The sequence below is a fragment of the Protopterus annectens genome, chromosome 11.part0 (assembly GCF_019279795.1).
Source record: "Protopterus annectens isolate FY-2018-M chromosome 11.part0, PAN1.0, whole genome shotgun sequence".
NCBI classification, from domain to species: domain Eukaryota; kingdom Metazoa; phylum Chordata; order Ceratodontiformes; family Protopteridae; genus Protopterus; species Protopterus annectens.
This window is the reverse complement of record NC_056745.1, coordinates 1,416,885,497-1,416,913,184: the sequence shown is the minus strand read 5'-3', so window position 1 is coordinate 1,416,913,184 and position 27,688 is coordinate 1,416,885,497. Positions and strand designations below refer to the sequence as shown.

The window sequence follows — 27,688 nt, the reverse complement described above, 5'->3', positions numbered from 1 at the left end:
ATTGATGTGGGAGGGGTTTGTTATATATAAAAAGAGTTGTAAGTTAGTATAAGAATATCTTTTACTCTGAAAAGGCTATTTGCCGAGGCGCTAGAGAGAACGATACTAATACATTGGCTGTGTATTTCTGTTACTGTGAAATTGGTCTTCCAGTGGATTAAATTCTTGATGGTTGCTGTGGAGTCTTCTTTTCGTGTGGTATAAGAAGCTTTAATGCCAAGTCTGTTTTCATTGGAAGACTATTGCTTTGTTTAGGTTTAGTAAATGTCTCAGTGTTTGGGCTATAATGTTTGAAATAAAAGTTGTAAATTAAATCCAACTGCCTGTAATCATTGTAGAACTAAAGCATAAAACAGTATGCACACAGATTTGAACAGTGTCTACAGTAAATGGGGAGAAATAGCCAAGTAATGGGACACTGGAATGGCTGTGTGGGCGGGGCTTGGGGGTGGGTGGACTTGGGTGGGGCTCTGTTGGCAGGGGGCAGGGTGAGCTATGTGGGTGGGGCTCTGGGTTTGCACCCCCCCCCTGCAAAAAATCCTGCGGGCTCCCTTGACCCTGCCTATGCATTTGAAATTTCATAACTAAACACAAAAGGCAGGAATAGAAAATAACCCTGCAGTTACCCAGTGCACAGGGCAGATTCCTCAAGTTAAACTACAGTTTCCTGACTTAATACTTAATGACTTCTTGTAGACAGAAGTTGCCTGCACTTGGTGAGGACTGAAAATGATCATCTTCCATTACTATACAATCAGGTAGGACAGTCGCAATATAAGCACAGAAAAGGTCAGCCTTGTAATGGCTGCCAACTTCTAAAACAAAAGTATCAGCTTTTTGTGAAAGTCAAAAATCTTTCGTATACCTCTCCAATATCCCATAGAGCATGCTGTGCAGTTCTGTACTTTATTAAAGGACTGATTCTTTACATCTCTAATAACTACTTTCATGATGTTTCTCAGTGTGGGTGTATATTTCCTCACTGAAATGATAAATAGCTAGCTAAGTAAGTTAAAAAAAATGTTTTCTGGTTCTGGCACTGATATATCTGTATCTTGCAGAAACCTAAGGATGACCCTAGAACAAACATGTTAGAAAAAGTTACCAAGCATGCCTTACCCTGTGGCCCTGGTATTCTGAAGAGATATAAAATTATAAAAAAAGCTAAAACCCTTCCTATTCTGTTCTTTTGCAAGAGACTTTTGTGTAATATAAAGTTTTTCTGTCTATTTTTTTTTTTTGTTGCTTTTAATTCTGAAGAGTTAAGCAGAGAACCCAGTCTAATATGGAACATCTGCCAAAACTTACACTAGATGTTGTTAGAAATAAAATGGTTGACTCAAACCATGCAGGATTATGAGGCATGTTTGAAGGGGTTAGTTCTATTTGTTTGTCAGAACTGGGATCATCTAAAATGATTACTTCAAAAATAACGTTGGCATAAGACAAGAAGCCAGCTCTGGTGACGTAGACAGACAATGCCTTGACTACAGACCAGATGACATTTGAAGGATCCGGAAGAACAGGGTGGTTATGTTCATCCTCAAGATGAAGGAAAATAGATCTGGCTGCAAGCCACTCTATAGCATCAGAGGAGGGGCAGTGCTGCACATGCATGTACGAGGCTGAAGGTATTTAGCTAACCAGTCTGCCAATCAATAGTTGTTTTCATTATGATTGCACAGATGCATCCAACTGCACAGGGAAGGCATTATGGGCTTCCAGAGTTATGCAAATCACTTTTGCCTCCACCCAGATGTAAGAGTTAGGGCCATCACAAATGCTCTCATAGCCAGGATGACAGAGAGGGGCACATAAATCCCTCATAGTTCCCTGAATGATGGCCCCTCCTGATACATCTCACAACCTTGGTCTGGGCCCCCCCCACCACCACCACTAACATTTTGCTTTTGTTTTGTAGGAGAAGGTTTGATACCTGCTAGGGTGGTGACAAAAAGAACTTACAAAAAAAGTTGACAAGAGACAATTTAAAATATCCTCAGTCAGTCTGTTATCATAACTAGGGGAATATTATTTCAGGCTCAGGCCGTTTTCATTGCCTTTGTGAGATGATCAGTCCAGAAGAGCTGTTATGCTAGAAGGATGACTTCACTGTCTGGGATACATTTTCTTTTCTTTTTTTTTTCAGCCAAGATTCAGAGGGACAGCTTATGTCTGAAATATTATGCAGAAACCCACCAGGAAGTTGGTTGGCCTTGTTGCTAATATTTCTAGAATTTAGTTTAGTAATTTACCATCAGTTCAATTTGCAAATATTGATTAAAGTAGCTCAGTAGAGTAATTTAAAAGCAGGATCTACCATGCTACTGTGTGTGTGTGTGTGTGTGTGTGTGTGTGTGTGTGTGTGTGTGTGTGTGTGTGTGTGTGTGTGTGTGTGTGTGTGTCTGTATGCGCGTGTGCATGACACTGCCTCAGTGTCTGTTTGACTGTGTAGGTCTGTGTGTGTGTGTGTGTGTGTGTGTGTGTGTGTGTGTGTGTGTGTGTGTGTGTGTGTGTGTGTGTGCGTGTGCATGTGTGTGCATGACACAGCCTCATTGTCTGACTACGTGTGTGTGTATGTGTGTGTGTGCGTGTGCATGTGCGTGTGCGTGACACTGCCTCGTTGTCTGACTGTGTGTGTCTGCATGTGTGTGTGTGTGTGTGTGTGTGTGTATGACACTGCCTCATTGTCTGACTGCTTGTGTGTGTGTGTGTGTGTGTGTGTGTGTGTGTGTGTGTGTGTGTGTGTGTGTGCGTGTGTGCAGCTTGTTGGCTGTGTATCTGTCTGTAGGTCATACACTGGGGAAACAACACTGTTGTTTCATCTGTGTTAAACGTTTGACTCAGAAACCTTGAAATGAGTTAATAATCAGTTCAGTTCAATGTATCTCTTGCATGTCTCTGAATCACTTGCTACCACTATAATGCTACTAGGGCTCACCAGAACTTGTAGCGCTCTAAATAAACTTTATCTGTAAACCAGAGTGTCTGCAAATGGTCTACTCTAATCAAATTACTACTCCGGTAAACAATCTAAATAAATATAAAAATAAAAAAACTCCTGTGTGTGCATGACTAGTAATGACACAGGGTCAGCATGCACACAAATAATTCATTATGAACATTTGTAGTTTGATATTTGCTTCAGGATATGTAGCCTGCTTAATTTACATGCTACTTGATTTACCTGCAGATATAAAATTTGTCTGTTTTTTATACTTCCTAGTTCCAACATCAAGCTATAAAAATGTACTGTATTGCAAATACTTTGCATTTCCAACCTATATAAATTCAACTTTTGGAAGTAATGTGTTGTTAAATGTATAAACTTTAAATGTGTCTGGTGTTGTGCATGCAATGAACATCCTACATGAGCAATTCATATATATATATATATATATATATATATATATATATATATATATATATATATATTTTATATATATATATATATATATATATATATATATATATATATATATATATATATTTTATATATATATATACATATATATATATATATATATATATATATATATGTGTGTGTGTGTGTGTTTACATTTGCATTTATTATGAAAGACTATTATGTGTACTGAAACACATCATCCTTAATGTCAAGAGCAAACTTGCCGAAATTCCATTTTGTTGAATTTGTTACCCACAAAACATGCATCCTAATAGTTTTGTGCTTTGTGAGGAGCAGATTTTTTTTTAGATGGCTTCAGGAATGATTAAATGCACTTTCATTTCTAAAATCTTGCTAGCGAGTTAGTCCTGCTTTACTGCAATAACAAAGCAGAATGTCAAGTCAAAACCAGTGAGTTACCATTCTATCCTGAAGAAAGTCCAAATGCAAGCAGAATTTGTATTTTTTTTTATTGGAAACAAAATGCATCTGGAAAACTTGAGTGTTAATCTTGATCAGAAAAATCCTAATTACCAACCATGAAATTGTCTGGTGCTCACTGCATACAACATTCATGGGCACACCCACTTCATGTAAAATGTCCGACCTGATCAAGTAAACTTGATTTTAGTATTAATACATTTCTTTATTTGGACAGAAGATACATTTTTATTTGCCACAGTTTAAGCTCTTGTATATTTGTCAGTACTGGCATCCCGTACATCAAATGAACCGTCTATAGTGATTGGACCACAACTACACACTCCTTTCAGTTTATGATATAATGTGCTCTCACTTTCCAACAAAGAATGTCACCTTATACATTTAGAGAAAGCTGTAATGATTCAGGGTAATTAAGTTGATGTCTCTAAAAATATGTTTTGCCTACTTGTAAAAGATGTAGCCATCTTTATACACTGTTCTATACATGCAGTTGCAGGCATCTTGTACTCTGGTAAGAACAGTCCTGCTTTACCACACATTTCTTGCTGGGTTTGGATTACTCATTTCACATGTTGGCAACAAAATATAAGGATTCAAAGTTGCGTTGTTAGTCTATTGACTGGGAGTTGTCAGTGGGTTCACCACATATTGATTTTTAATAGAGGACCGAAGTGTAACAGATTGTGATCAGTTATGGCTAAAATAGGCAATAGACATGTTTTAAACCATACTAGGTTATAATACAAGTTAAGCATATTTCATGTAACATAAAAGGGCATTAAAAAGGCATAATTAAGGTAAAAACTCATGGTTTAGCAAACCATCCTAAAAAAAATTCATGAGTGTTGCCCTTTTTTCATTCCTTCCTATGTATATAAAGTATGCATTTTCAATATTAGTTCTTGTATATTTTTGTATCACCAAATAACATCTTTTTTTTATTATTGACAATTATGCCCTCAGAAATGTTAAAGAACAACACTAAAATAAAATTGGGCACAACCTGTCTGTTCTCCACTCTGGCTTGCTGAAAACAATCCCACAAAAAAATTTGGTTACAAAATTCCAAAACGCAAAAATAATGGAATACACAGCCCTGTGAGATATCAGTGCAGGTTTCATTGACTCTTGCTTTGAAGCATTAACGTCTCAGAAATCACAACTTCCAAGAAACTGTTTGTTTACTTTTACTCTGAGGTAACTACAATTGTGATATATCTATTTAAAAAAAAAAAGCAAAAAAACCTGGGCAGTCCCAAAGTACAGAAATGAGAAGGAGTAGTATAGTCATCCACATGGAGGTGTGATGTTTGAGGAACTCTGCCTTGAGGGAGAGAGATGCTTTAGTTTGTTTTGTCAAACGTGCTGTAAATGTCACTTAAGTGATGCATTCAGCGCACTCAGTTCATCTCAACAAGGTTCCATACATTCTGTTTCAACAACAGATTGCAAGCCAGTGGGAAAGCCCTGAATGTTCTTTCAGGTTTACAATATATATTTCAATACCAACACGCCCTGGGGTTAAAGATAACAATTACAGCCACAACAGTATCTCACGGCAGAAGCCATGTAAAAAGAATTGCTTGACATAGTTTACTGAAGGCAATTTAAATAATCCCTTAGAAATCCCATTTAAACAACTTTATTGTAATATAGACACAGGTAATTTTTCTGATAAGCAGACCTGCAGGTTTGGCGTTACTGTAATGACATTTAGTAGGTTTTGATTTTATTCACATTTTGGATTATTTTACATTTTTGGGGCAAGAAGTGTTTTATTTTGCAATTGTTCTGCATTTCTTTCTGTTTTGAAATTGCAACAGAGTGCTGTACAAGGATGCGTTTACTTCCTCTGAGTATATTTCCCTTAGTCCGCCATTGAGTGGTGCATTTAAATTAGGGGTTGTGGAGTTAAATCCAGACTGTTCAGGTGGAGGGGATGCTGTTTCCCTGAAAAAAAAAAACTTTCTTAGATTCTTTCATCTTACCGTTTGTGTTATTCTCTGTGGTTTTGACATTTGTTTCAATAATAGTAGGATTTTTTTCCTTTTATAATTTGATGAGTCTAGTTGATAATCCAAAATTAATATATTCAGAAAGTTATTTTAAAGAATCACAGATCAGTGAACTATCTCTCAACACATTTTATAAATCCCAGGAAGCTACACAGAAAGCCAGCTAGAAATTTAAGTGGCATAGTCCATTTTAGTCCAAAAACTACTAGGCTAAGGAAAAAATGCTATCATTCACAAAGCAGCATCACTAAGTCATGATTTTTTGTTAAAAAAGTTGCTACGGATAAGTAAGCATATAACGATTATGCATACTTTCCATTGTGTTCCCATCTCAGACCTAACACAACAGTGAGTACACAAGTAATACTGTACCAGGGGTCCTTATAATGTAATATCACAACCCCCTTTTGCAGAGGCCCATGGAGAAAGGTTCCAAAAAAGCAACAATCAATATACAGTTGTTGTTGGTCTTTCGGCTTTTCCTGGTTAGGGGTCGCCACAGCGGAACTCCGGTCGCTAATGATTGGCAGTAGATTTTCACGAACGCCGAGGTGCCAACTCGACGTTCAACCTTCAACGAAGGCATGCTCATCTACGTATGTCTTTCAAATGCCCTCCCAACTGTGGGGAGGACATGCAGACTCCACACAGAAGGCACTCCCCGCACTCCAGCCGAGAATCGAATGGGAGAACCTCTTACTGTGAGGCAACAACGCTACCGCTGCACCAACAATCAATATACAGTATACTGTTAAAAACAAAATACACATAAAATGTACAGACATAGTAGAACATTGTATAATGCTTGCTCAAAAGGTAATGGTTGCATAAAGCAAAAAAAAAGCATAATAGAATATGACATAACAGCAAGTGATACTACAGTAGCAATTACAGGAGACATGTTGGCATGTAACTTGATATATACTTAATGCAATAGCAGCAGAACATTTCACATTCTGGAAACTTTCAGTAGAGCATACCATACTGCAATACAACATATTACTTTCTGGAAACAAAGACAGCAAGCTTTTTTTTGTGGGTGGGATAAGGTTTGCAAAGCAAGACATAGTGAGTGGAAGCTAAGCGATATTAATTAAAGGCTACAGTACAATGAGTGGAATGAAGAAGTCATTAACTAAAGGTATGGTATTTACATTTGCAAAACAAGGTCCTATGTGACATCATTGGGGAAAAGGAAATTTAGATGGATGGAAAACTGTAAAAGATAGAGAAGAGATTCATCCAGGAGGTGAGTTACAGTGACTCATCCACGCATTCTTAACATGTGACTTTAGTGAGGACTTGAAAAAGTTGGGTTTGCTAATCTGCTGTATGCAGGTGGATGGGGAGGTCTATGTTTGAGCAGCTTAGCTAAAGTAAAGGGGTCAGCGTAAGAGTTATGGGAGGAGGATACAGTATATATTGGTCAGAAATTTATCACAGGAGTGAAATTTTCTAGTAGGAGTATACCATTAAACAAAATTCTTAAGGGATGGGCAGCTGTCGGGAATATGTATTATCTTATGTGCTGTTTGCATAGAATCATAGGACATTACTAGGCTATTGGCCCTGAGACCCTTATAAGCCCAACCAAGAGTTTAGCCAATGTTTGAACAAGTCAGCACCCAAAACCCCTGTCCAGCAGGGACACAGGTGGAATCCCAGGGGTGTATTTTCTGTTTCCATGCAGTTATCCAGGTTGCGCCTAAAAAGGGATAATGAGGTACTCTGCTTGATGTGAAGAGGGAGTCTATTCCACAGATGGGGGAGTATATGGGACACAAATCTGTCCCACCAACAAGTCCTGTTTAAGTCACAGACCAGGCTGAGGTTGTATGTGCGGGTTACTTGAGTGGAGCTTGACTTGCGGATATGCAGCAGTCCCATCAAGGCGGTGTCTGACATTGCTTTGTATGCCAGGCAGAGGTCACCACTGAGGAGTCTGTATGAAACTGAGCAGATGGACAGGGCTTTTAGCCTATCTGTGTATGGTAGATTTTTGAGACCCTGGATTCTCCTGGTGAGGAACCTCTGTGCTCTCTCCAGCTGCTGCATGTGCTTTGCAAGGTACATGCTGAAGGGGGCATTGTACTCAATAACTGGCCTTATAAGGGATGTTATACCACCTGGGTGAGATACCCTTCTTATGAGGTGGGCCATGTAGAAAGCTTTCTGTACAACAGAAGCAATATGGTGGACAAAAGTCAGATTGTTGTCAACCTGGGTGCTCAAATCCCTCACGATAGATTGCATGCTTAGGATATTGTTATTAATGTGATGATATGTGGGGGCATTACTCTCTCCAGAGGGGATGATGATGATGCAATTTTTGGCATTCAGCTTGAGGCTGTGTTTCTGTCACCAGTCACTTGTTTGGGTGAGACCCTCTTGGAGGACATCCACATCACTTGGGGAATTGATGACTGCGCCCAGCCTGCAGTCATCTGCAAACTTGGTCAGCCATAGCCCACTGATTTTGGCATGCACCTCAGAGAAGTATATCTTGAATAGCAGAGACCCCAAGTCCGATCCCTGGGGTATGCACCCTGTTATGGGTCTACTGCTTGAGGTGGCTTCCACTACTTTGATTAGGTGGGTTCTATCAGTGAGCCAGTTTACTAATCATCTGGTAACATATGGATTGATGCCTAATTGAGAGAGTTTATCTATTATGCCCAAGTAGGGAATAGTGTTGAAGGCTTTGGCCAAGTCAAGGTAGGTGGTGTGCACAGTCTTCCCCGCATTTTGAGTTGACAGTAGTTGGGGTATTATGGGTATTGAAGCCAACTGACTGGGTTTTGTTGTTTACATTGGTAGTGAATTAACTGTTTTATTGTGGCCCTGCTTCAAGTTATATAAACTGGGTTGAATGCAACCTTGTAAAGACTAGGGACAGCATATGAGAATATGGGAAGTAAGAAGGCAGTCATTGTGCATTTGCAAGCACATTCTGTTAAGTAGGAATTTGCCCTGTGAAGCCTTCCAACTTTGTGGCTTGTTTTCTATATTACTTGTCAGACATGGAAGTCAAATTATAGATTTTCATCAATGACGATACCTAGGAGTTTTGCGTAGGGAACTGACTTGATGGCAGCATCTATGGAAAAAATAAAGGGTGAAGTTCATTTTTATGTTGGAGTTTGACTTGGGGTGAACAGCACTAGCTTAGACTTTTAGGGTTTACTACAAGGTTAGACAGTTTCAGCCAGGCTTCAAAGATAAAAGATGGTTGGGTGATACTCTGAAGCTTGTGGATTATTTTGTCTGTGAAGATAATGCCTGAATCATCAGTATACTGGATAATGGCAGAGTCAGTAGAAGTAAGGAGAAGAGCATTCACGAAGATATTACAAAGTAGGGGCACGTACTGTGGGACCACAACTGTTATGAGCAGAAGGATGGACTTGGATTATACACATATTTCACTTTGGATCGTATTAGTGAAATAGGTATTAAACATTTTCTTCTTCTTTCAGCTTTTCCCGGTTAGGGGTTGCCACAGCAGATCATCTGTCTGCTCATGATTGGTAGTGGAGTTTTACAGTGTCAAGTTGCCAGCCCGGTGCCCAACCTTCCACAGAAGGCACACACATGCACACACTCATGCCTAGGGACAATTTAGAGTGTCCAATCCACCTACTGCATGTCTTTGGAATGTGGGAGGAAACCGGAGCACCCGGAGGAAACCCACGCAACCATAGGGAGGACATGCAGACTCCACATAGAAGGCACCCCAGCTGAGAATCAAACTGGAGAACCTCTTGCTGTGAGGTGGCAACGCTAACCACTGCACCACCGCGGCCACCCAGGTATTAAACCATTCTACAGTTGAGAAAGACAGGCCAAGGGTTGAGAGTAAATAAAGTAGTCTGGAATGAGAGATTGTACTGAAAGCTTTTAATAGGTCAATGAACACAAATGATATCAGGCAATTATCATTTCTGTAGTTGTGAATAGCAATAAGAAAAGAGAAAAGGAGTATCAGTGTCCTGGGAGGGGAAAATCCATGTTGGGATGGAAAGAGGAAATTTTTGTTTTAGAGACATGTTAATAGTTGAAAGCAAATCCATTTCTCAAAGATCTTAGATGAAGGAAAGAATAGTTTGACAATGGAAATGAAGTTACAGAGTACAATAAAGGAGCCATTTTTTAGTAATGAGAGGATATAGGACTGATTCCATGTTGTAGGGAACAGATATTTCTCTATATATCTGTTTATAAGGATAGGGACAGGGTAGACAGTGGCATCAGAAACTAGTTTGAAGTATTATGCAGAGAGATTATCGACAGCTAGTGCGATTGTTTTTAGTTAAATGAGGTATTGTTTTATCATGGAAGGCGCAGTAGAGGAATCAGAGTTGCTGGTAGGTGGAGATTTGACTGGTTAGACTGAACTGGACTTCTGTTTAGTAAGTGTTGTGACTGCATTGATAAAATGTCTATTAAAGACACAGGCTATGTTGAAATCAATTTCATTTGGTAGGGGATTGGGCTGAGTGGGTTTCACAGGTCAGCTGACAACACTGAACAGAATTTTTTAGGAGTTTTATAATGTTGGTCCTGATGAGTGGTAAGTTTTTTTTTGTTAGAAGTGAGACAATTTGTTGTTTCAATACTTAGAGATAATGATCCATTTTTACTTCTGCTCTATAAAAATGAAACTTATTCAGGCCCAATGGAGCAGATGCATGGAACACAACACTTCTATTGTAATAGGTTCATAGGTTCATACTAGGCTATCTGCCCAAGGGCATTTATAAGCCTAGCCCTTAGTTATGTGGCTTCTCACACCCCTTAGTTTTGAATAAAAATATATTATTATTTTTTTGCTCTGTCAAGCAGTGACACTGAAGTAAGTAGGGTAATCTATATCTGCTACATCCATTCCATTGGTTCCTCTTCCTCACAAACAAGGCCGCTCTGCCTCACTCTGCCTCACATGTACCTCCATTTTTTGTTCCACAGCATAGAGTCTCTGAATCTGTGCATGTGTCATGTAGCATGTTCTATTAAAAACTCTCCGTCAAGGTCGCCCTTGTGGTTCTGGGGATCTAGATTTTTGAGGTTTTTTGAGATGAAGCATATTCATCAATCTGGGGTTTATATGTCAGGCATATGTCAGGCACTGAGTGAGCTGAGCGACTGAATAGAGCTGTGAATGTAGTTGTTTCAGTCAGGCAGCATTGAGACCCTTTTTTTATTTTTTTTTTTTTTTTTTTTGGGAACTTTTTTGGCCTTTCTGCAGGGTGCTGGTTCAGTTCATCTTAGGCATGAAACATCAGTACTAAGTGTATATCCTCAGTACAGACAGCTTTGGTAGCCATGCTGTAGTAACAACTTTCGATTAGTATGTAAATTATTGAGCTATCCAGATAACAGCCATGGACAGACTTAACATACAGTATCAGTAGCTAATGTCACCCTATCAGTCTCAGGTTAAATAAAACCAGTGGTCTCTGCCCACCACACACACACACACACACACACACACACACACACACACACACACACACACACACACACACACACGTATGTCAAATCACATCCTCAGTGCAAATTTGGCAAGATTAATTTTCTCATGCTTATTATTATCAAATAATGACACCATAGCAATGCCTAGAGTGGTCACTATGCAATGTGGGTCTATGGTCAGTCATTGATCGGTAATTCCAGTGAATGGCTTTTCAATGAAAAATATCTATTATCCAAATGAGGAGAATCCAGTTAATACCCCCTGCTAATTTTTCTTTATCCCTAGCATACCTGTAAGTCCATACTGCCTTCAATTGTGTGTATGTTTGCCACCTGTGGCTATGCAACGATTTTGTTTCTGATGATGTGCGTTTTTGATGAACGGGAGTTTTACTGGACAGTGTACGAGGATAAGTGGTTCACTGGAATTACCACCTGATCAGTGACCATAGACCCATGCAATGCATACACTTCTAGGCCCATTTCAAGTTTCAAAATGGGGGGGGCATACCACACTTTAACCATGTTTTTTTTTTCTTTAAAAGCAATAACAGTTCTTCAGCTTATCCATTAACTGCAGAGAGCCTGAACAGTGACCATTGGATCTGACTGGCCTTGCAACATTGCTCCAAATATAGATGGACACTTGTAGCAACCATGCTCTCATCCCAGGAGTACCTGTATTCGCAGTTTCTGGCATCTAGACAATTGCGTAGTTTGTTCTAAAAGTCAGTGCAGATTCTCAGAAACTACACAACATGTTTCTCTTTCAGATTAAATCTGAAGAAACCTGTGCTTAAAATAAGAGATATATTTCTTCTTTTTTTTCTTTCTGCATTTAAAACAATATTTTTTTTTTGTTCTTCTTCTTTTAGACCATATGGCTATGTAATACTTTTTATTCAAACTCTGATTTTTACTGTTTCTCTAATTGCACTGCAGAACACAATGTAAAGGGCTGAACTTTAAATGTGTAGGGTTGGTAAGCATTCTTATCAGGTTACTCCCTCATAACATTTCAGTATCATCCAGGTTAGCTAACACCCAGTGATGCAAAATTCTAGATGAACTCTTAAACTGGGAAAAACTGACAACAATCAACTCCTACTGAGCTCTGGAATGCAGTACAAGCAGTTAATTTGTTAAAAATCATGTTCTCTTTGTATGTTGGAAGACTATAACTGTAATCCTCAGAACTGTGAGAATTTAAAAGTAATTGTAGAGAAGTATATACCAACTCCAAAATGGCAGATTCTCAGAATATTCCTGTCTGATGGAAAATAGTGATCTCAGAGTTAGAAGGGGGTGGGAGGTACAGTGTCCCACAACGTGAGGAGCAGGGGGGAGGGGGTTGACTACTACACAAAAGTATTTAAATGTGTAACAGCAACTTTCAAAATCTACAGTTGCTTGTGTAAAATCACTCCTAAATTATTGTAGTTTTAGTACTCGCTTTATCGAACCTGTCTACCTACCCATAAGGGGCCTTAAAAATCCTGTTATGAAAAAATGATCTTGGTAAAAGGCACAGCTCCTCCCAAACCTCTTATTGTGATGTGGAAAAAGCAAATGTAATATATTGTATCTGAGGTCTCCACAACTTGGCACCAAGGTATACTTCATGAGAAGGCTATATTCAGGTCAAAACTCTTCATATCTCTAAACTTTCTGTTTCCAAAATATGAAACTCTACCTCTCACAATATGGAACAAATGAGCAACACACTAACAGCTTCAACTAGGAAGCTCACAGCTTTCTTATCATCTGTTTCTTTATATTAAAAAAAGTTATTTTGATGAATTAATATGACTCACTATAATTTCCACGGATATTTGTTAAAACATTCTTTAGAATGAATGCATATTAGACACTTTCAAGGTGGAAAGGTGTGGAACACAGAATTTTTTAAGACTCAGTAGAGGAATGTTTCACATAATGTACAGCTGAGAGATATGCTGGCATTTTAATAAGTCCCTAGCATGGCTTCCAACAGTAAATGAACTCCGTATATAGCAATATATAAATGAAGAAGAAACCATCAACCACACCCAAATTCTACTAAGTCGCAATTATTTTGCAAGCTACAATTTGAAAGACAGATGTATGTAATGGGCAAACTAAATTGGAACTCACTCTGGATGGCTAAATCATGTTGCATAATGAAAAATGTTGTGCCTACATATCGTGACATATGTGCATTCTGTTTTCCAGTTGCCCAGGGTACAAAAAGTGATTGTATTTCAAGAGCACTCTGCAGCTGAAAATGAAAACCTGCTCTTCCAACATATTCTTGGTTTAAACTGGAAACACATATCCACTTACATGTAACAAATGTGTATCAAATTCTTTCTATTTTGTCTGAGAAAGCACAGTAGCACACAGTTCATTATCACAAATAAACAGACATATACACACGTATTACAGAAATGTATTTCATGCAGGGTACATAATTACTTTTCTGTGCCCATTTTATTTAAGGTGTTCTGCTTCTAACAGTACGATGTACATACATCTCCCTCAAAAAAGTGCATTCCTTTAAGAAAATATAAGGGTATTACAGGTCATACATTCAGCTGCCCAAGAATACAGTCTGAATATTGTTTGCGCTAAATTATCATATGTGTGAGAAATTAATTGCCTAATTAGCCAGAATGGATTCTAAAGGGCCACACACCATGCCAAAATTCCAGTTCAGTTGTTACCATTAACCAGAATGGAATCTAATAGGCCACAAACCATGATGTCAAATGCTTCAAAGACAAACTCTGCAATACATCTCCCCACCACCAAAAAAATACATATCCCCCATTTGCCCATGAAGCTGTTATATGACTGGTTCCTTGTAGGAATTCTGTTAACAGAAAAGTTTGCTCAATTAAAATGTATCTTTACTGTAGTATGTCCTGCTGGTATTACAGTGGTGTGCCTCCACATTACTGTAGTATGTCCTGCTGGTATTACAGTGGTGTGCCTCCACATTACTGTAGTATGTCCTGCTGGTATTACAGTGGTGTGCCTCCACATTACTGTAGTATGTCCTGCTGGTATTACAGTGGTGTGCCTCCACATTACTGTAGTATGTCCTGCTGGTATTACAGTGGTGTGCCTCCACATTACTGTAGTATGTCCTGCTGGTATTACAGTGGTGTGCCTCCACATTACTGTAGTATGTCCTGCTGGTATTACAGTGGTGTGCCTCCACATTACTGTAGTATGTCCTGCTGGTATTACAGTGGTGTGTCTCCACATCAAGACTGAAAAGGTAGATGAACTTTAACTTTAGATTCATTATCAATCTGTCTATAGGCCATGGACTCACTTCATTTGAAGAACATGGTAAAAGTAAGCCATTAGGCCAATTTTCTGTAAGTTGTGACTTGCAGCAAGTGGTAGTAACTTACATGTACAGTACTGAGCAATAATGACTTGTGAACTCATGACACACCTCCTTAAACCTGTGTAATTGCAGAACAGAAGCACATCATATCTTAGCTTTTTATCTGCAAGGGGTAAGGGTGCATTCAGAGATGCAATGTGTTGATTGTTTGCAAAGAAATATACTGCCCTCTCCAGTGTACTTGAAGAGTTATAGATACATCTATTTCTCTTTACAGATAAAGTCTTTGCAGAGATAACTACATTGTAACGAAGTTTGTTGCCTCTACTGATTGCCCTCTGAGCTGGATTCTGTACAAGTTTAGCCCACTAAGTCTAGAAGGAAAGAATTTATTTGTTTAGCTACTGTTTTAAAACAAACAAAAAATAGATGGTAAGGGCACAACACAACCTCGTATATCCAGTGGGCACAACACAGGCCTTGCAGGTTTGTTTGTTTTTAACAAGTCCACATCCCGCCCCCACCCCAGATAAAAAAGACCACAGTGAAGAACTTCTCAAAAGCCGACTTCACACTTCTAAAGACTAGTGTGGTCTCTTTCAAGGCCCCCGAGCCTGCAGAAACCATTACTCAAGCCGCTGAATCACTTACAAATGCCTTCTACCAGCACCTACAGGACTGCATGGATCAGGCAATCCCAAACAAAACAAAGACTCTTTGTACCAAAGGCAAGCGTCCAGTCTGGTGGACCCCAGCCATAAACAAGCTCTACAACAAAAGGAGGAAGCTACTACAGGATAGAGCAAAATCCTTAAAAGGGAAGACACCCTTGATCATTATAAGTAAAAAACTAAGATCTCTCATAAAATCATCCAAGGCAAATTTTGAGAGAAAAGTTGCTAAGGACTCAAAAGACAATCATAAGGCCTTTTTCAGCTATGTTAGAAACCTGAGAGGAAACTCCCAGATATGCTCAGAATTAGTTCAAAATGATGTAAAAATCACTGAACCTACAGACATTGCCAACATACTGGCTGACAGGTTCAGTGCAAATTCCAAAGGAGAGATATCTATACCAGAGGATTGTAGCCCCCCAAACATTTCAAACGCTCAGGTGAGAACTGCTCTCTCCAAGGCGAAAAACACAGCATCCATGGGACCAGATGGTGTCCCCGGTTGTGTGCTCCACGAACTCAATGAGGAATTAAATCTGCAGTTAGGGCAGCTGTTTAATCTTAGCCTCACCTCAGGATACGTACCCAAGGAGTGGCGTACGGCAACTGTGGTCCCACTTCACAAAGGCGGTGCCTCCACCAACCCTGGAAATTACCATCCCATCAGCTTGACAAGCCTGGTCTGCAAAGCTATGGAGAGGATCATAATGGAACTCATAAATAAAGACATAGGGGACTTGCAGACATTGGATCCAACCCAGTTTGGCTTTGTCAAAGGCAGATCATGCCTTTTAAACTTGGTTGACTTTTTTGAAACAGTCACCAAGGCCATTGATGAGGGCAAGGCAGTCCACACAGCCTACCTTGACCTGGCAAAGGCTTTCAACACAATACCCCACTCAGGTATCATTGAAAAACTCACCAGCCTAAATGTAAACCCATACGTCACAAGATGGGTTGCAAACTGGCTAAGTGACAGAACCCACAGGGTCAGAGTTGCTGGCGCCATGTCAGACTCAAAGCCTGTCACAAGTGGTGTCCCACAGGGCTCAGTCCTGGGCCCACTCTTGTTCGGCATCTACTTTTCAGAAGTACAAGCAAACACAGGAGGGTTATGGCTGACAAAGTTTGCAGATGACTGCAAACTGGGCGCCATAGTCGAGAACACATCTGACACAGATATCCTTCAGAAGGGTCTTATAGAAATGGATAACTGGTTTCAGAGGCATGGCCTAAAGTTAAACGCCAAAAAATGCATAGTCATACCCTTCGGGAAAAACAAGGTTACCCCTAGCTACCATATAGGTGGCAATCCACTAAGCACAGAAGAGGTTATCAGGGATCTGGGGACCCAGGTTGACAGTAACCTTTCATTTGACACTCACATTGCCAAAGTAGTTAGGAAGACCTTCTACATTGCCCACCTGATCATGAAGGGATTCACATCTAGATCAAGGGAGGTCATCGTTCCCCTGTACTCATCACTCATCAGACCAATGATTGAGTACAATGCCCCATTCGGAATGTATCTGACCCGACACCTGCAGCAACTGGAAAGGCCCCAAAAGTTCCTCACCAAGAGGATAAAGGGTCTCAAAAATATGTCTCATGCTGCCCGACTGAAGGAACTCCAGCTCTATTCAGTCGCTTACCGTCTGCTCAGAGGTGACCTGTGCCTGACATACAAGGCCATGTCCAATCCGGAATTGATGAACATGCTTCACCTCAAAAAATTTAAATCCATCAGAACTACAAGGGCAAGAGACTTAAACCTTAACACGGTTATTAATAGGACGTGCTGGAGGGACAGATTCATCACCCAGAGACTCCCTATGCTGTGGAACAAAATCCCGGTACATGTGAGGAAGAGCACCTCGCTGGCTTTGTTCAAGAGAAATCTTGACCAATGGATGGGAGATCGCATGTATACCCCAAGGATTGCCTCAGTGTCACTGCTTGACAGAGGCACAGCAAAATAATGGGCATAGTATCCTTCAAACTAAAGGGGTGGCGAAAGCCACAAAACTCTGGGCTAGGCTTATAAATGCCCTTGGGCAGATAGCCTAGTATGAACCTATGAACATCGTTCAGTTTTCCAGGGCTGCTTGTTTTTGAGCAGCACAAAACGTTTTGGTAACATTCACCAACACGCTAAAATTAATGCAACATGGCTGGCATATACGTTTTTATCGCACAGTAAAAACTGCTATGCAAGTTTCGGCTCATTGACAACATACTAACTGCCTACTGATATTCTGGCAACATTTAACCTGTTAAGACTATAGTTTACTTACATATCAGATCTGATCGTTGAGCTAAGTGAACATGACATAGCACTCTCTTGCTTGCTGTAGACGGGAACATATACTGCGTGAGTACATTTCTGCAGAAAACCAACTTTAGTGTGTGCCCTAAAATTCTTCAGACTCAAGACTGCCTGAATCGTGCATTACACATGTGTTGTGCAGCTCAAGCTCACAATCCGGTGGCCATATGCTGACAAGGCTGTGTGGCAGGTCTTTTTTTTTTTTTGTTACAGCTTCTGGCACTGCTGGCTTCACACTCAGACCCCAGAGCAAACAGCTGGAAAATCCATAAACACTTGCATGATATTCCTAAGTAGGCACGGGAACAACTGAGTAACGCGCGCGCTCACCTCCCACGGTCCATTCTCCCACCCCACCCCACACCCCATGCACAGAAAGTTACTGCTGCAATTCAAAACGGGAGGTAAATGCACGCACACATTTTTAAATGTACCTGTCCACAACTTTCAGGCATTTCTAAAATCCAGAACTTTCAATGAATGCCACCCACAATTGCTGTCTTTATTTCAGTCATACTGCGTATTCAGTTAAATTACTGTTGCTGCACCAGCTTTTTAAAAGAAAATGTTCATATATACCTTAACCACATCGTCGTTAAGATGCTTCGGATCCCTCTCCACCAGGTCTATCTCCTTGGTGTGAGCATCGCGGACCATCTTCTCGTTGTAATTCTCTTCGGACATGACTTTATTGTGTGGCTTATAAATGTTTCCTTTCTCCCTGATGGTTATTGGATACAGCAGAACCTACAAGTGGCACGGAGAAAAATAACGGCGGTGAGTAAGGCAGAAAGGCACTGCTTGAGAAGTCAGAAGTTACAGCCTGAGGGGACGAGTGGAAGCTGGTGGACTGGGGTGGGGTGGTGTTGCAGCTCCTGTAGATTCCATGCATCACACCCCTGTTAGGGAGGGGGCGTCGATCGTGCTCCAGCCAGCAGGGGGCAGAGCTCCATAACAGAAATGGAATTAGATGGCAGGTGGTGGGGGCACTGCTAGCAGCCTCCTGTCAGTTTTACTGTACAACAGTACACATTTCAGGCAAGGATGGAGTTGAATAATGGCTGTAACAGAAACATCAAAATGACCACTGGTATATCTCTGTAGTACAGTGGAAAGACTGTCCCAGTCCCTCTGTGCCATTTTTTGTCATCATAGGCTTTCCCAAAGTTCATGTTTGCCTTTATGGTGATCGTGTGAAAAACAGAAAAATGGTTAAAAGGCAGGGGCGGCCCGTGCTATCGGACTGCCGGTCTGCAGCCCCCTCAACCTGAAAGTGCAGATAAAATAAAAAATAAAACGAAAAAAAAATTTTAAATTTCGCGGACTTGGCGCATGCACACTGCTGCTGAGACAGTCTAGTGCATGGAGCATGCTCACGGCAGTCCTGATTGAGAATCATGGACAGGAGCGCTCCCACAAGTCTATGCAGTTTTAAACTGCATAGACTGCCTGGGAACTCGCTGGGGAAAAACGTCGGCAGTCAGGGGAAGGATCGGATTGGAGTTTGCTGCAGGGGAAGATCTCGTGACGGGCAGGGTAAGGATCTGGATTGGAGTAGAGTTCACGACGGGCAGGGTCAGATTTGCACGGGATTTACTTACTGGATGTATGGTGGCTGCAGTCTCGTCGGGATTTACATACTGGATGTATGGTGGTTTTGCATTTACTACAGGACCATGTGTGTGTGTGTGTGTGTGTGTGTAAAAATGCCTCAGGTGGGGTGTACTGGTGATTAGACTCATGGTGGTGTGGTAGGGAATACCTCAGGCTTAAACCCACCACCATTTGTAAAAAAATTGCAGATTTTTGCCTCATATTTGATCTGATCTATTCCTCATAATATCTGTGGTTTTTAAATACTACCATGCTTGAAATTTGATGGTGCAGTGGTAGCATTGATGCCTCACAGCTATAGGTTCTTGGCTGGGGTACCTTCTTTGTGGGGGGGGGTCTGTATCTTCTCCCTCTGTTTGTGTGAGTTTGCTTTTGTGTCCTCCCATGTTACAAAGACATGTCTGCATTATTTCTTCCTGGGCCTCTGCTGAGAATTGTTTTTTTTTGTTCCAAGCCAGACTGTCCTGATTAACAAATGTTAAATAAAATTGACAGGCATTTGAATTTCAGACTTCAGGTTTCTGAATGTTTAATTCCTTGCATATTTGATGGTGCAGTGGTAGTATTGTTGTCTCACAGCTATAGATTTTCTGGTTTGATTCTTGGCTGGGGTGCCTTCTGTGTGGAGTGTGCATCTCCTCCCTGTGTTTGTGTGGATTTGCACTGGTGCCCTGCCATTTTACAAAGACGTGTCTGCAGTATTAATCCCTGCGTCTCTGCTGAAAATTGTTTTTGTTCTATCCGCAGTAAAATTGACAGGCATTTGAATTTCAGACTTCAGGTTTCTGAATGTTTAATTCCTTGCATAATTGATGGTGCAGTGGTAGTATTGTTGCCTCACAGCTATAGGTTTTCTGGTTTGATTCTTGGTTGGGGTGGTTTCTGTGTGGAGTCTGCATCTCCTCCCTGTGTTTGTGTGGATTTGCACTGGTGCCCTGTCATTTTACAAAGACGTGTCTACAGTATTAATCCCTGGGTCTCTGCTGAAAATTGTTTTTGTTCTGTCAGCAGTAAAATTGACAGGCATTTGAATTTCAGACTTCATGTTCTTCAGAATACATAGTAATACAACATTTTTTTTCTAGCAATTTTCTAAGTTTATAAGATGAATATTTTAAATTTGTCCCTATTTTTGGGACTGTATTCCCCCATTATTGGCTTCGTCCAGGTTTTTGTGCTAAGGTTGACCGCTATGGCAAGAACTGAATTCACTGAATATGTTTGAGGGCTGTATTCCCTCATTACTGGGTTTGTCCAGGTGTTTTGTACTAAGAGGTTGACAGCTATGGTGAGAACTGAATTCACTAAATGATAGCCATTTAAGTTTCAGCCTTCCTCTCTTTTACAAAGCAGCTGATGTGGCGTAGTGGTATGTTACTCTGACTGTTTTGCTCAGGGACCTTGGCAGTAAAATGTATGGTGGTAACACAACATTTTATTCTAGCAGCTTTCCAAGATTATACAAGCAATGTTTAATGTGTCCCTGGTTTTTGGGCTTTTGACCCCCCCCCCCAAATACATTTTGGCTTTTTCCAGTTTTCTTGCACTGCGAAGTTGAGATGCAGTTGAGTATTGAGTAGATTTTACAAGGAGCTGAGAGCTGAAGGGGAACAGAAGTTTAATGTTTTGCCTTGTTAATACTATAGCACAACAGGTTGTGTACTTGCTTTTGATGCAGTAGGCTGTGGGTTCTACTCCCACAAGGGGTGGATGCTGCCGTACTGAAAATGTTCTCCTTGGTGAAGATACTAACTATGAGTCTGTTATCAGTTTGCCATCCATTTCCTCTTGCAATATTATTACTAGCTTATCATTTTTTAATGTAATATAGGCAATTTATTCCTGAGGGGCAACAGATACTTTATTTTTCGAAGAAACCATGAAATATAAAGGTGATTGCTAGCAGCAACCTCTTCATTAGTTACAGATTTCTTTAATGTGGAATTATTTAGATGACTTTTACTTCAGAGATTGTGCATATTTACTGATAATGGACTGTAGAATTGTGCATATTTACTGATAAAGGTGGACTGCAGAATTGTGCATATTTACTGATAATGGTGGACTGTAGAATTGTGCATATTTACTAATAATGGTGGACTGTAGAATTGTGTATATTTACTAATAATGGTGTACTGTGGAAGTCTGAGTAGACTTTTTTATGAGAAATGTTCTCAACTGGGCAGTTTTGCCATTATGGGTGCATACGTTTTGTTTCATTGCTTACTGGAAAAATGTTCAAAACAAATTTAAAATGCCCTCTAACAACTGTACTGTATTGTACAAGGAATATAATTTTAGTACAATGAGGAAGGTGTATCAAAGAGCACATGTATGTTTCATATGCAAGGGGCCTATGATTTGAAAACAGCCCAAAATTAATCTTTATCTGCCACTGGCAAAATGTATTTTCTTTGAATGTGGGTTTCAATGCTGTTTCAATGAATGTGAGTTTCAAGGGCAGAGAAGTTTTAATGCTAAGTTTTCATTGTGAGACTGCATTGCTTTGTTTAGCAGATGACTTAGTGTTTGTGCTGTAAAATACAAAATAAAACTTTCAAATGAAGTCCAACTCATCATAGAAGTAAAGCAGTATGCACATTAGTGTTTATGGTAAATGGAGTGAAATAGCCAAGTAATGGTTCATTGGAATGGCTGCAGAGGCTCCATTCAACCATGATTTTGTCAGGGGGGAAGGGCAGCAAACTCAGACAGGCCCAGCTGAACTATACCTCCCAACTGTCCAGATTTTCATAGAATGAATAGATTTTTGCTTCTTATTTTTGGTTTCTTCTTCATAAAATTTGTAGTTTTCTGGCAAATCATTTAGGAATTAAGTCACTAAATAATGATACACTGAGTTTCAGACTTCATAACCGTCAGAAAAATGCATGTTAAAGTAAGAGCTGTTCTATCAACTGTCTCAATTTATACAAGAGCAATTTTTAGTACTGTTTATATGTGCCCCCGATATATTTGGCCTTGTTCAGATTTACTACATTAACAGGTTGAGAGGTACATGCAAATAAATTGCTTTATAGAATTAGGCATAGCTAACCTCTCAACTGTCCCCAATTTTGGGCTCAAAATGTTGCTCTTCCCCCTAATAATCCCTCCGCAAAATAGCAATTTTGGAAGAAAACATGGAGGGTTTACAATTAAGAAATAACTGTAATAATCAACGTTATAGATTACTTGAAATGCATGTAGATTCTTTTATTTTGTCAGCTGCTCAAGGTAGCAGTACTAATATTAAAGTGTCCCTTCTTTGGCAGGTTTCCAGCTGTATTGTGTGTCTATTTTATATTTTTGCATCACATTTTTGGTCCATTTTTCATAAAATTGTGTGTTTTGGCAAATTAGTGACAAATCACTAAAGACTTAAGTTAGAAAATGACAGACATTTGAGTTTCAGATTTTATACCCTTCAGAAAATTCATACTAATGCAAGACCTATTTTATTATCTTTCTAAGTTTATTAGAGCAGTATTTAAAAATTGTATTTTTGGGCCTTTGTCCCTCTTCTGTGTATGGCTTTGTCCAGATTTCTTGCTCTTGAGGTTGTGAGGTATGACAAATGTGGCAGGGCCATCACAGTCAGCCAGAGACATTTCAAATTGTGACATACTTGTTGCACCCCACTCCCCCATGTAGTGACTCTGGATGTGTCCAAGCAAGGCAAGGAGTAGTTGTGTCTACCTTGGATGGGGAGGACACACTGCATAAGTACTACAGTGGCTTTTCATCTTTCCTTGATTTTGCAGAATGGTCTGGTTTCTGTCATATTTTTGTACTGTTGATTTATGCGTATTACTCAGATTTATGCTTATTACTCAAAGTGCATGTTGCTTTGTGTTTAAGTAGCAATGCTTTAATGACCATAAGGTAAGCTTGTCTGAGATCGTAAGATGCAAGTAAGCTTTAATAAGCATACTGTTAAATAATTGCCAACATTGAAAGCCTTTCTGTTGTTGCCATGCAGAGAATACTTGACTAGATAATGTATAAGCCTTGGGTATTAAAGGACAGGATTCCATTATTTTAAAAAGCTCATTACACTTGTTGGAGACTTCCAGTCATCTCTACAGACTTTACCCGTAAACTAAACAGAATGCCAATCATGTGTGGTCCATAACCTGTACAGTAATCCTTTAAGCAATGTATCTTGAGCTTGTTTCTTGTTTGCTTTTCATTTTTTACTTTGATCATGTTTTCCCCATGAAACAAGCTGTCAGGCAGCAGGTCTTTTTTGGATAAGAAACATTTTTACAAGTGGGGGCGTCACAGAGATTTCTACTTTCAGCATGTTACTTGGTACTTTAATAAAGCTGAATATATTATAACTAGAACTACAGTGCAAGGAGAAGTGGTTTGAGTTGAGTGCTTCTGGTTTTTCTTACACTTGATTTTGACTGGCATTCCAGTAGTGTATTTAAAAAGTAATTTATTTTTTCATGCCTCACAACCTTTTGTTTCCATCTAGATATTAAGTAAGCTGTCATGCAGCCAATGCATTGAAATATGTTTATTCTTCTACACTTATTTTTGTCTTGGACTTTCATAATGATGGTTTGCCACCCAGGGCAGCGTATTTAATTAAAGTTAGTTTTTGTGGTTTTGTGCATAGCTCCTCCCCTTTCTAGTTGACCGCACCCCTCCCCTTGACCCCACCCATTCAGCTGTCTCCTGCAGCCCCCCTGTGATTTGAAGTCACCAGCCGCCACTGTTAAAAGGAACAATTTTCCAGCATACACAAGTACCCTCAAAAAGTTAATTTTGCAGTAATACATTCTATCACCACCACCCCACCCAGCCACAGACACAAGCCACTCGTACACATGCTAGGAACATCTGCATTTTTGTTAACACCGCTGTGAAGTCGTGCAAGCGAAAGAAAGTAACATAATTTAAATTATATTATAGTCAATCTATTCTATCCGAAACTAAGTTTATCGCTGCTTGTGAAAAAGGGCTAAACTTCATTGGCTTACTTGTTAGACAAGTCAAAAGCCTTCAAAGTACATTCCGGTGCTCTAAACTGTTGTGGGTGGGGGGCAAGTTTCCAAGACGAACTCTGGGACTGGCTAGTCACTTGATCAGGCACGTTCTACCGAAGGTAGTATTACGCTGATTAATAGCGAATCATTCAGATCTGGTTATTGTAAAGTGCATTATTTGAACCAAAGTCAGATTTGCTATAAAGCAAGGTTATGGTGTGCTTATGCAGGTGCGCAGTCATGCAGACGGTGTATAGTCAATCCAAGGTGTTGAAACCCAGTTTGGGAGGGTAACGCTTCACTATCTACACAAAGGCATTAAGTGCCCCAGCATCAAACTGAACCAAGGTGAATACAGGTCAGTTAGCAATGAGACTAACCGATGTTTGCAATGCTGCATGTTTTTTCACAGGCTTTTATGCTACAGCTTTAATTGCATAAACAATCTTTCTATCTATCCAGCTATCCGTCTATCAAAGAAAATGTGCTGCTAGGTAGCATAGTTGGGTACTTTCCTGTGTTTGGGCACTAAATTCAGAGTGGGAGATGAGGGAGACCACCGGTAGACAGTATGAAATGTCTTGCTCCTCTCGCCCATGTCAAGCTGTCCCCAGCATTAATTAGCACTTGGCTATCAGTCTCAGATGATGTGCAGATATCATAGGGGGGTATGGGTGGTGAGAGACAGGTTTGTCTTCTTGGGTTATCTATTGGGATTCTTGGCCAAAAGCTGTGTAAATCTAACTTTAATACAATCATAGCTTAGTTACAACGCTTCAGGTCACTAAAAATGTGCATTTTGCTAGCTAATTACTGATATACCTTTTACTACCCAGCTTAGAAAGGGAAACCCTGGATAATATACGAAACAGGAATATTAAAACAAGTCCCCAAGGAAAGCCTCAACAGCTTTCATTTCAACATGTCCAAATGAGTCAGTTTGACACACATACATTTGCATACAATGTTTTTCACGAGTGACGCAGGTGGAGGAAAACCCTCTTTCCCAGTGGCCTATACTGAGTTTTACTGTCCACACCCCCAAAATATTTTTTTCACTCAAAATTTGCTCAGATGAGCGGCAACGTCTTAATATATAATAACTTGGTTATCCACTTCGCTGTGTAACATTCATACAACCGTGTACTTAAAACATAAACTTTTTCTGAAAATTCAGTCAGGTATTCAACCAAAACTCCAATTTAAATTAGTCCCATGCCATGTGTCTTGTTTAATGAATGCAAAACAGAAAATTAGGAGGCTTTTTCTCAGCTCCAAGAGACACTTTCGGAAGCAATAGTGTGCCTGCGAGGAGATTATACAAGGGTGTCCTGCACTATTAGCCCCCCCCCCCACTTGTACCCCACCACCACCAGTAGCAACAGCAGTATCACCATCATGCACTTATTCAAAGATTATCTTTCAGGCACCCTCTTGTTTTTAACCAGAAATGCATTTTATTCATTTATACCATCTGCTGACACAGCTCTTAGCATCTTACCTCAGAATCAGTGCAAAGGCAAAATAGTGAGCGACAAAGGTTTCAAATCAGGGACGTCTTTTAACTATATGTACTCCAGGGTTTAAAAAGTGACAGAATAAAACGTCTTAAACAACATGCATTTTCTAAGCTAAACCAGGCTGTAGTTTTAATGACGGCCATTAGTTGTTGTCTATAACCCCATCCCCATGCAAGGCATCACTGATTTGAAGAGATAAAATTGCACAGTCGAACACATTGTAAGAGGACGAGCCAACACCAGACATGTCTCTGCAAAAATAGACATTTGACAGGTATATCTGCTGATTTTTCTGATGCCTTAACCGGAGAACAGTTCAGGACTTCACGCAATTGGCAATAACATCAGGAACCACAGAGGCTTTCTTCAGGAAACAAGATTTATTTCTCTCCCGTAACGCACATTTTAACACTTTTGCCCAATGCACAGAATGATTTCTAAACGTGCCACAAAGTAATGATTTCTATTAAGAAACAGCAATAATAATAATAATAATAATAATAATAATAATAATAATAATAATAATAATAGAAGACGTATGGTATACCAGGTACTGTTTTATAGAATGGCCGAACTCGGCGTTCACTTTCTATGTATCCCTTTTTATGAGATTGTGGGGGTAACTCCCCTTATCTTTAGTATCAGAAACACCTATAATCTTCAGTTATGCATATTTTAAAAGCATTTATGGACGCAGCAGGAGATGGGATACCTCTCTGGAACTAAATGGCTCCCAAACTTGTTCTGTCTTCTTTTGGAACAAGGCAGGTCCCAGGGTCTCTGAGTCTTGGGCACTCCAAGTGCCAACAGTGTGGGACTTTCAGCAGGAATATGCAAAGGGGAGACCCCAGCATCCCGACCAAAGAAGCTAGAGTTCGGAGCCCTCCCTCCAATTTTGCACTGCACGTAAGGTTATCACCCTAAACAGTTACGCCAAGCTTTTCATACCTACCTCAGATTCCGCGAATTTGCCACCAGACATGCTTTCTTGGGTTAGACCAGAAACGTGACTCGGATTTCATCGAGTTATAAATAGAGGTTTGAGGAAGGAAGGAGGATATTGTTAACAGAAAGGGGGGTGGCTGCGCTGCACATCTTGGCTGGCAGCCATCGTTTGTTCTGCTTGCTCTTAACTTGGATGATACATATGCCGAAATGCTCCAGGGCCAAAGCAAAATGTTTCACTTGAGCGCATAAAGTTTTCTGAGACGCTTAGGTCATGCCCCTGCTAGTCATTTTACCGGGATAACAAATTAGTGGAGCATGCATTCCCTTTATAAAAGATAGCAAACATGTCACATTTTGAACTACAATGCATTGCACTATTCAGTTTACAAAACATATTTCTAATGTATTCCATCCCACTAAGGTCGAAATATGCAACGTGCATATGAAGGGGAAGACATTTCTCTTTAATGATTGCTGTGAAATTATCCAAATACAACAACCTGCGGTCATTATGCGGTTAGAAGAAGAGGAGGAACAGGGCGGTGCAGTGTGCAACGACCAAGTATCTAAACGTAGATTGAACCAAATTTGTTCATGTTTGCCATGCAGCAGGACAGCCAGAATAACAAAAAGCATAGGGTACCTTGTCTGCAGGCATTTTGTCCCAATGGCTTGCAAGCAAGGACTGGAAGTCTTATAGGTTCATAGGTTCTTAGGTAGGTATTAGGCTATTGGCCCTAGGGCCTGTATAAGCCTAGCCAAAAATGTTCCCTGGCTTTCTCCACCCAAGAAAATTATTTTCCTGTGCCCCTATCGAGCAGAGCCACAGAAGTGATCCCTGGGGTGAATTTCCTATTTCCCATCCAATCATCAAGATTTTTCTTGAGGAGTGCTAGTGAGGAGCTCTGTTTGACATAGATAGGTAGTCTGTTCCA

At 40.1% G+C, this 27,688-nt stretch overlaps 1 protein-coding gene across 3 annotated transcripts in view; it reads right to left on the bottom strand.

Moving 5' to 3' along the window:
• Positions 1-26,893, bottom strand: part of CAV1 (caveolin 1) — a 147,185-nt gene extending 120,292 nt beyond the window's left edge. Inside the window, exons 1-2 of one of the 3 annotated variants that reach the window (XM_044088702.1) lie at positions 26,758-26,893; positions 18,254-18,421 (exon numbers count right to left, since the gene is read on the bottom strand). In XM_044088702.1, the coding sequence (XP_043944637.1) occupies positions 18,254-18,421; positions 26,758-26,787 (198 nt within the window). In that variant the 5' untranslated portion in view covers positions 26,788-26,893. Of the gene's footprint in view, positions 1-18,253; positions 18,422-25,107; positions 25,165-25,786; positions 25,895-26,757 lie in introns of those variants that run through there. The other 2 variants (XM_044088703.1, XM_044088704.1) reach the window with 2 other exon arrangements.
• Positions 26,894-27,688: the final 795 nt, after the last annotated feature.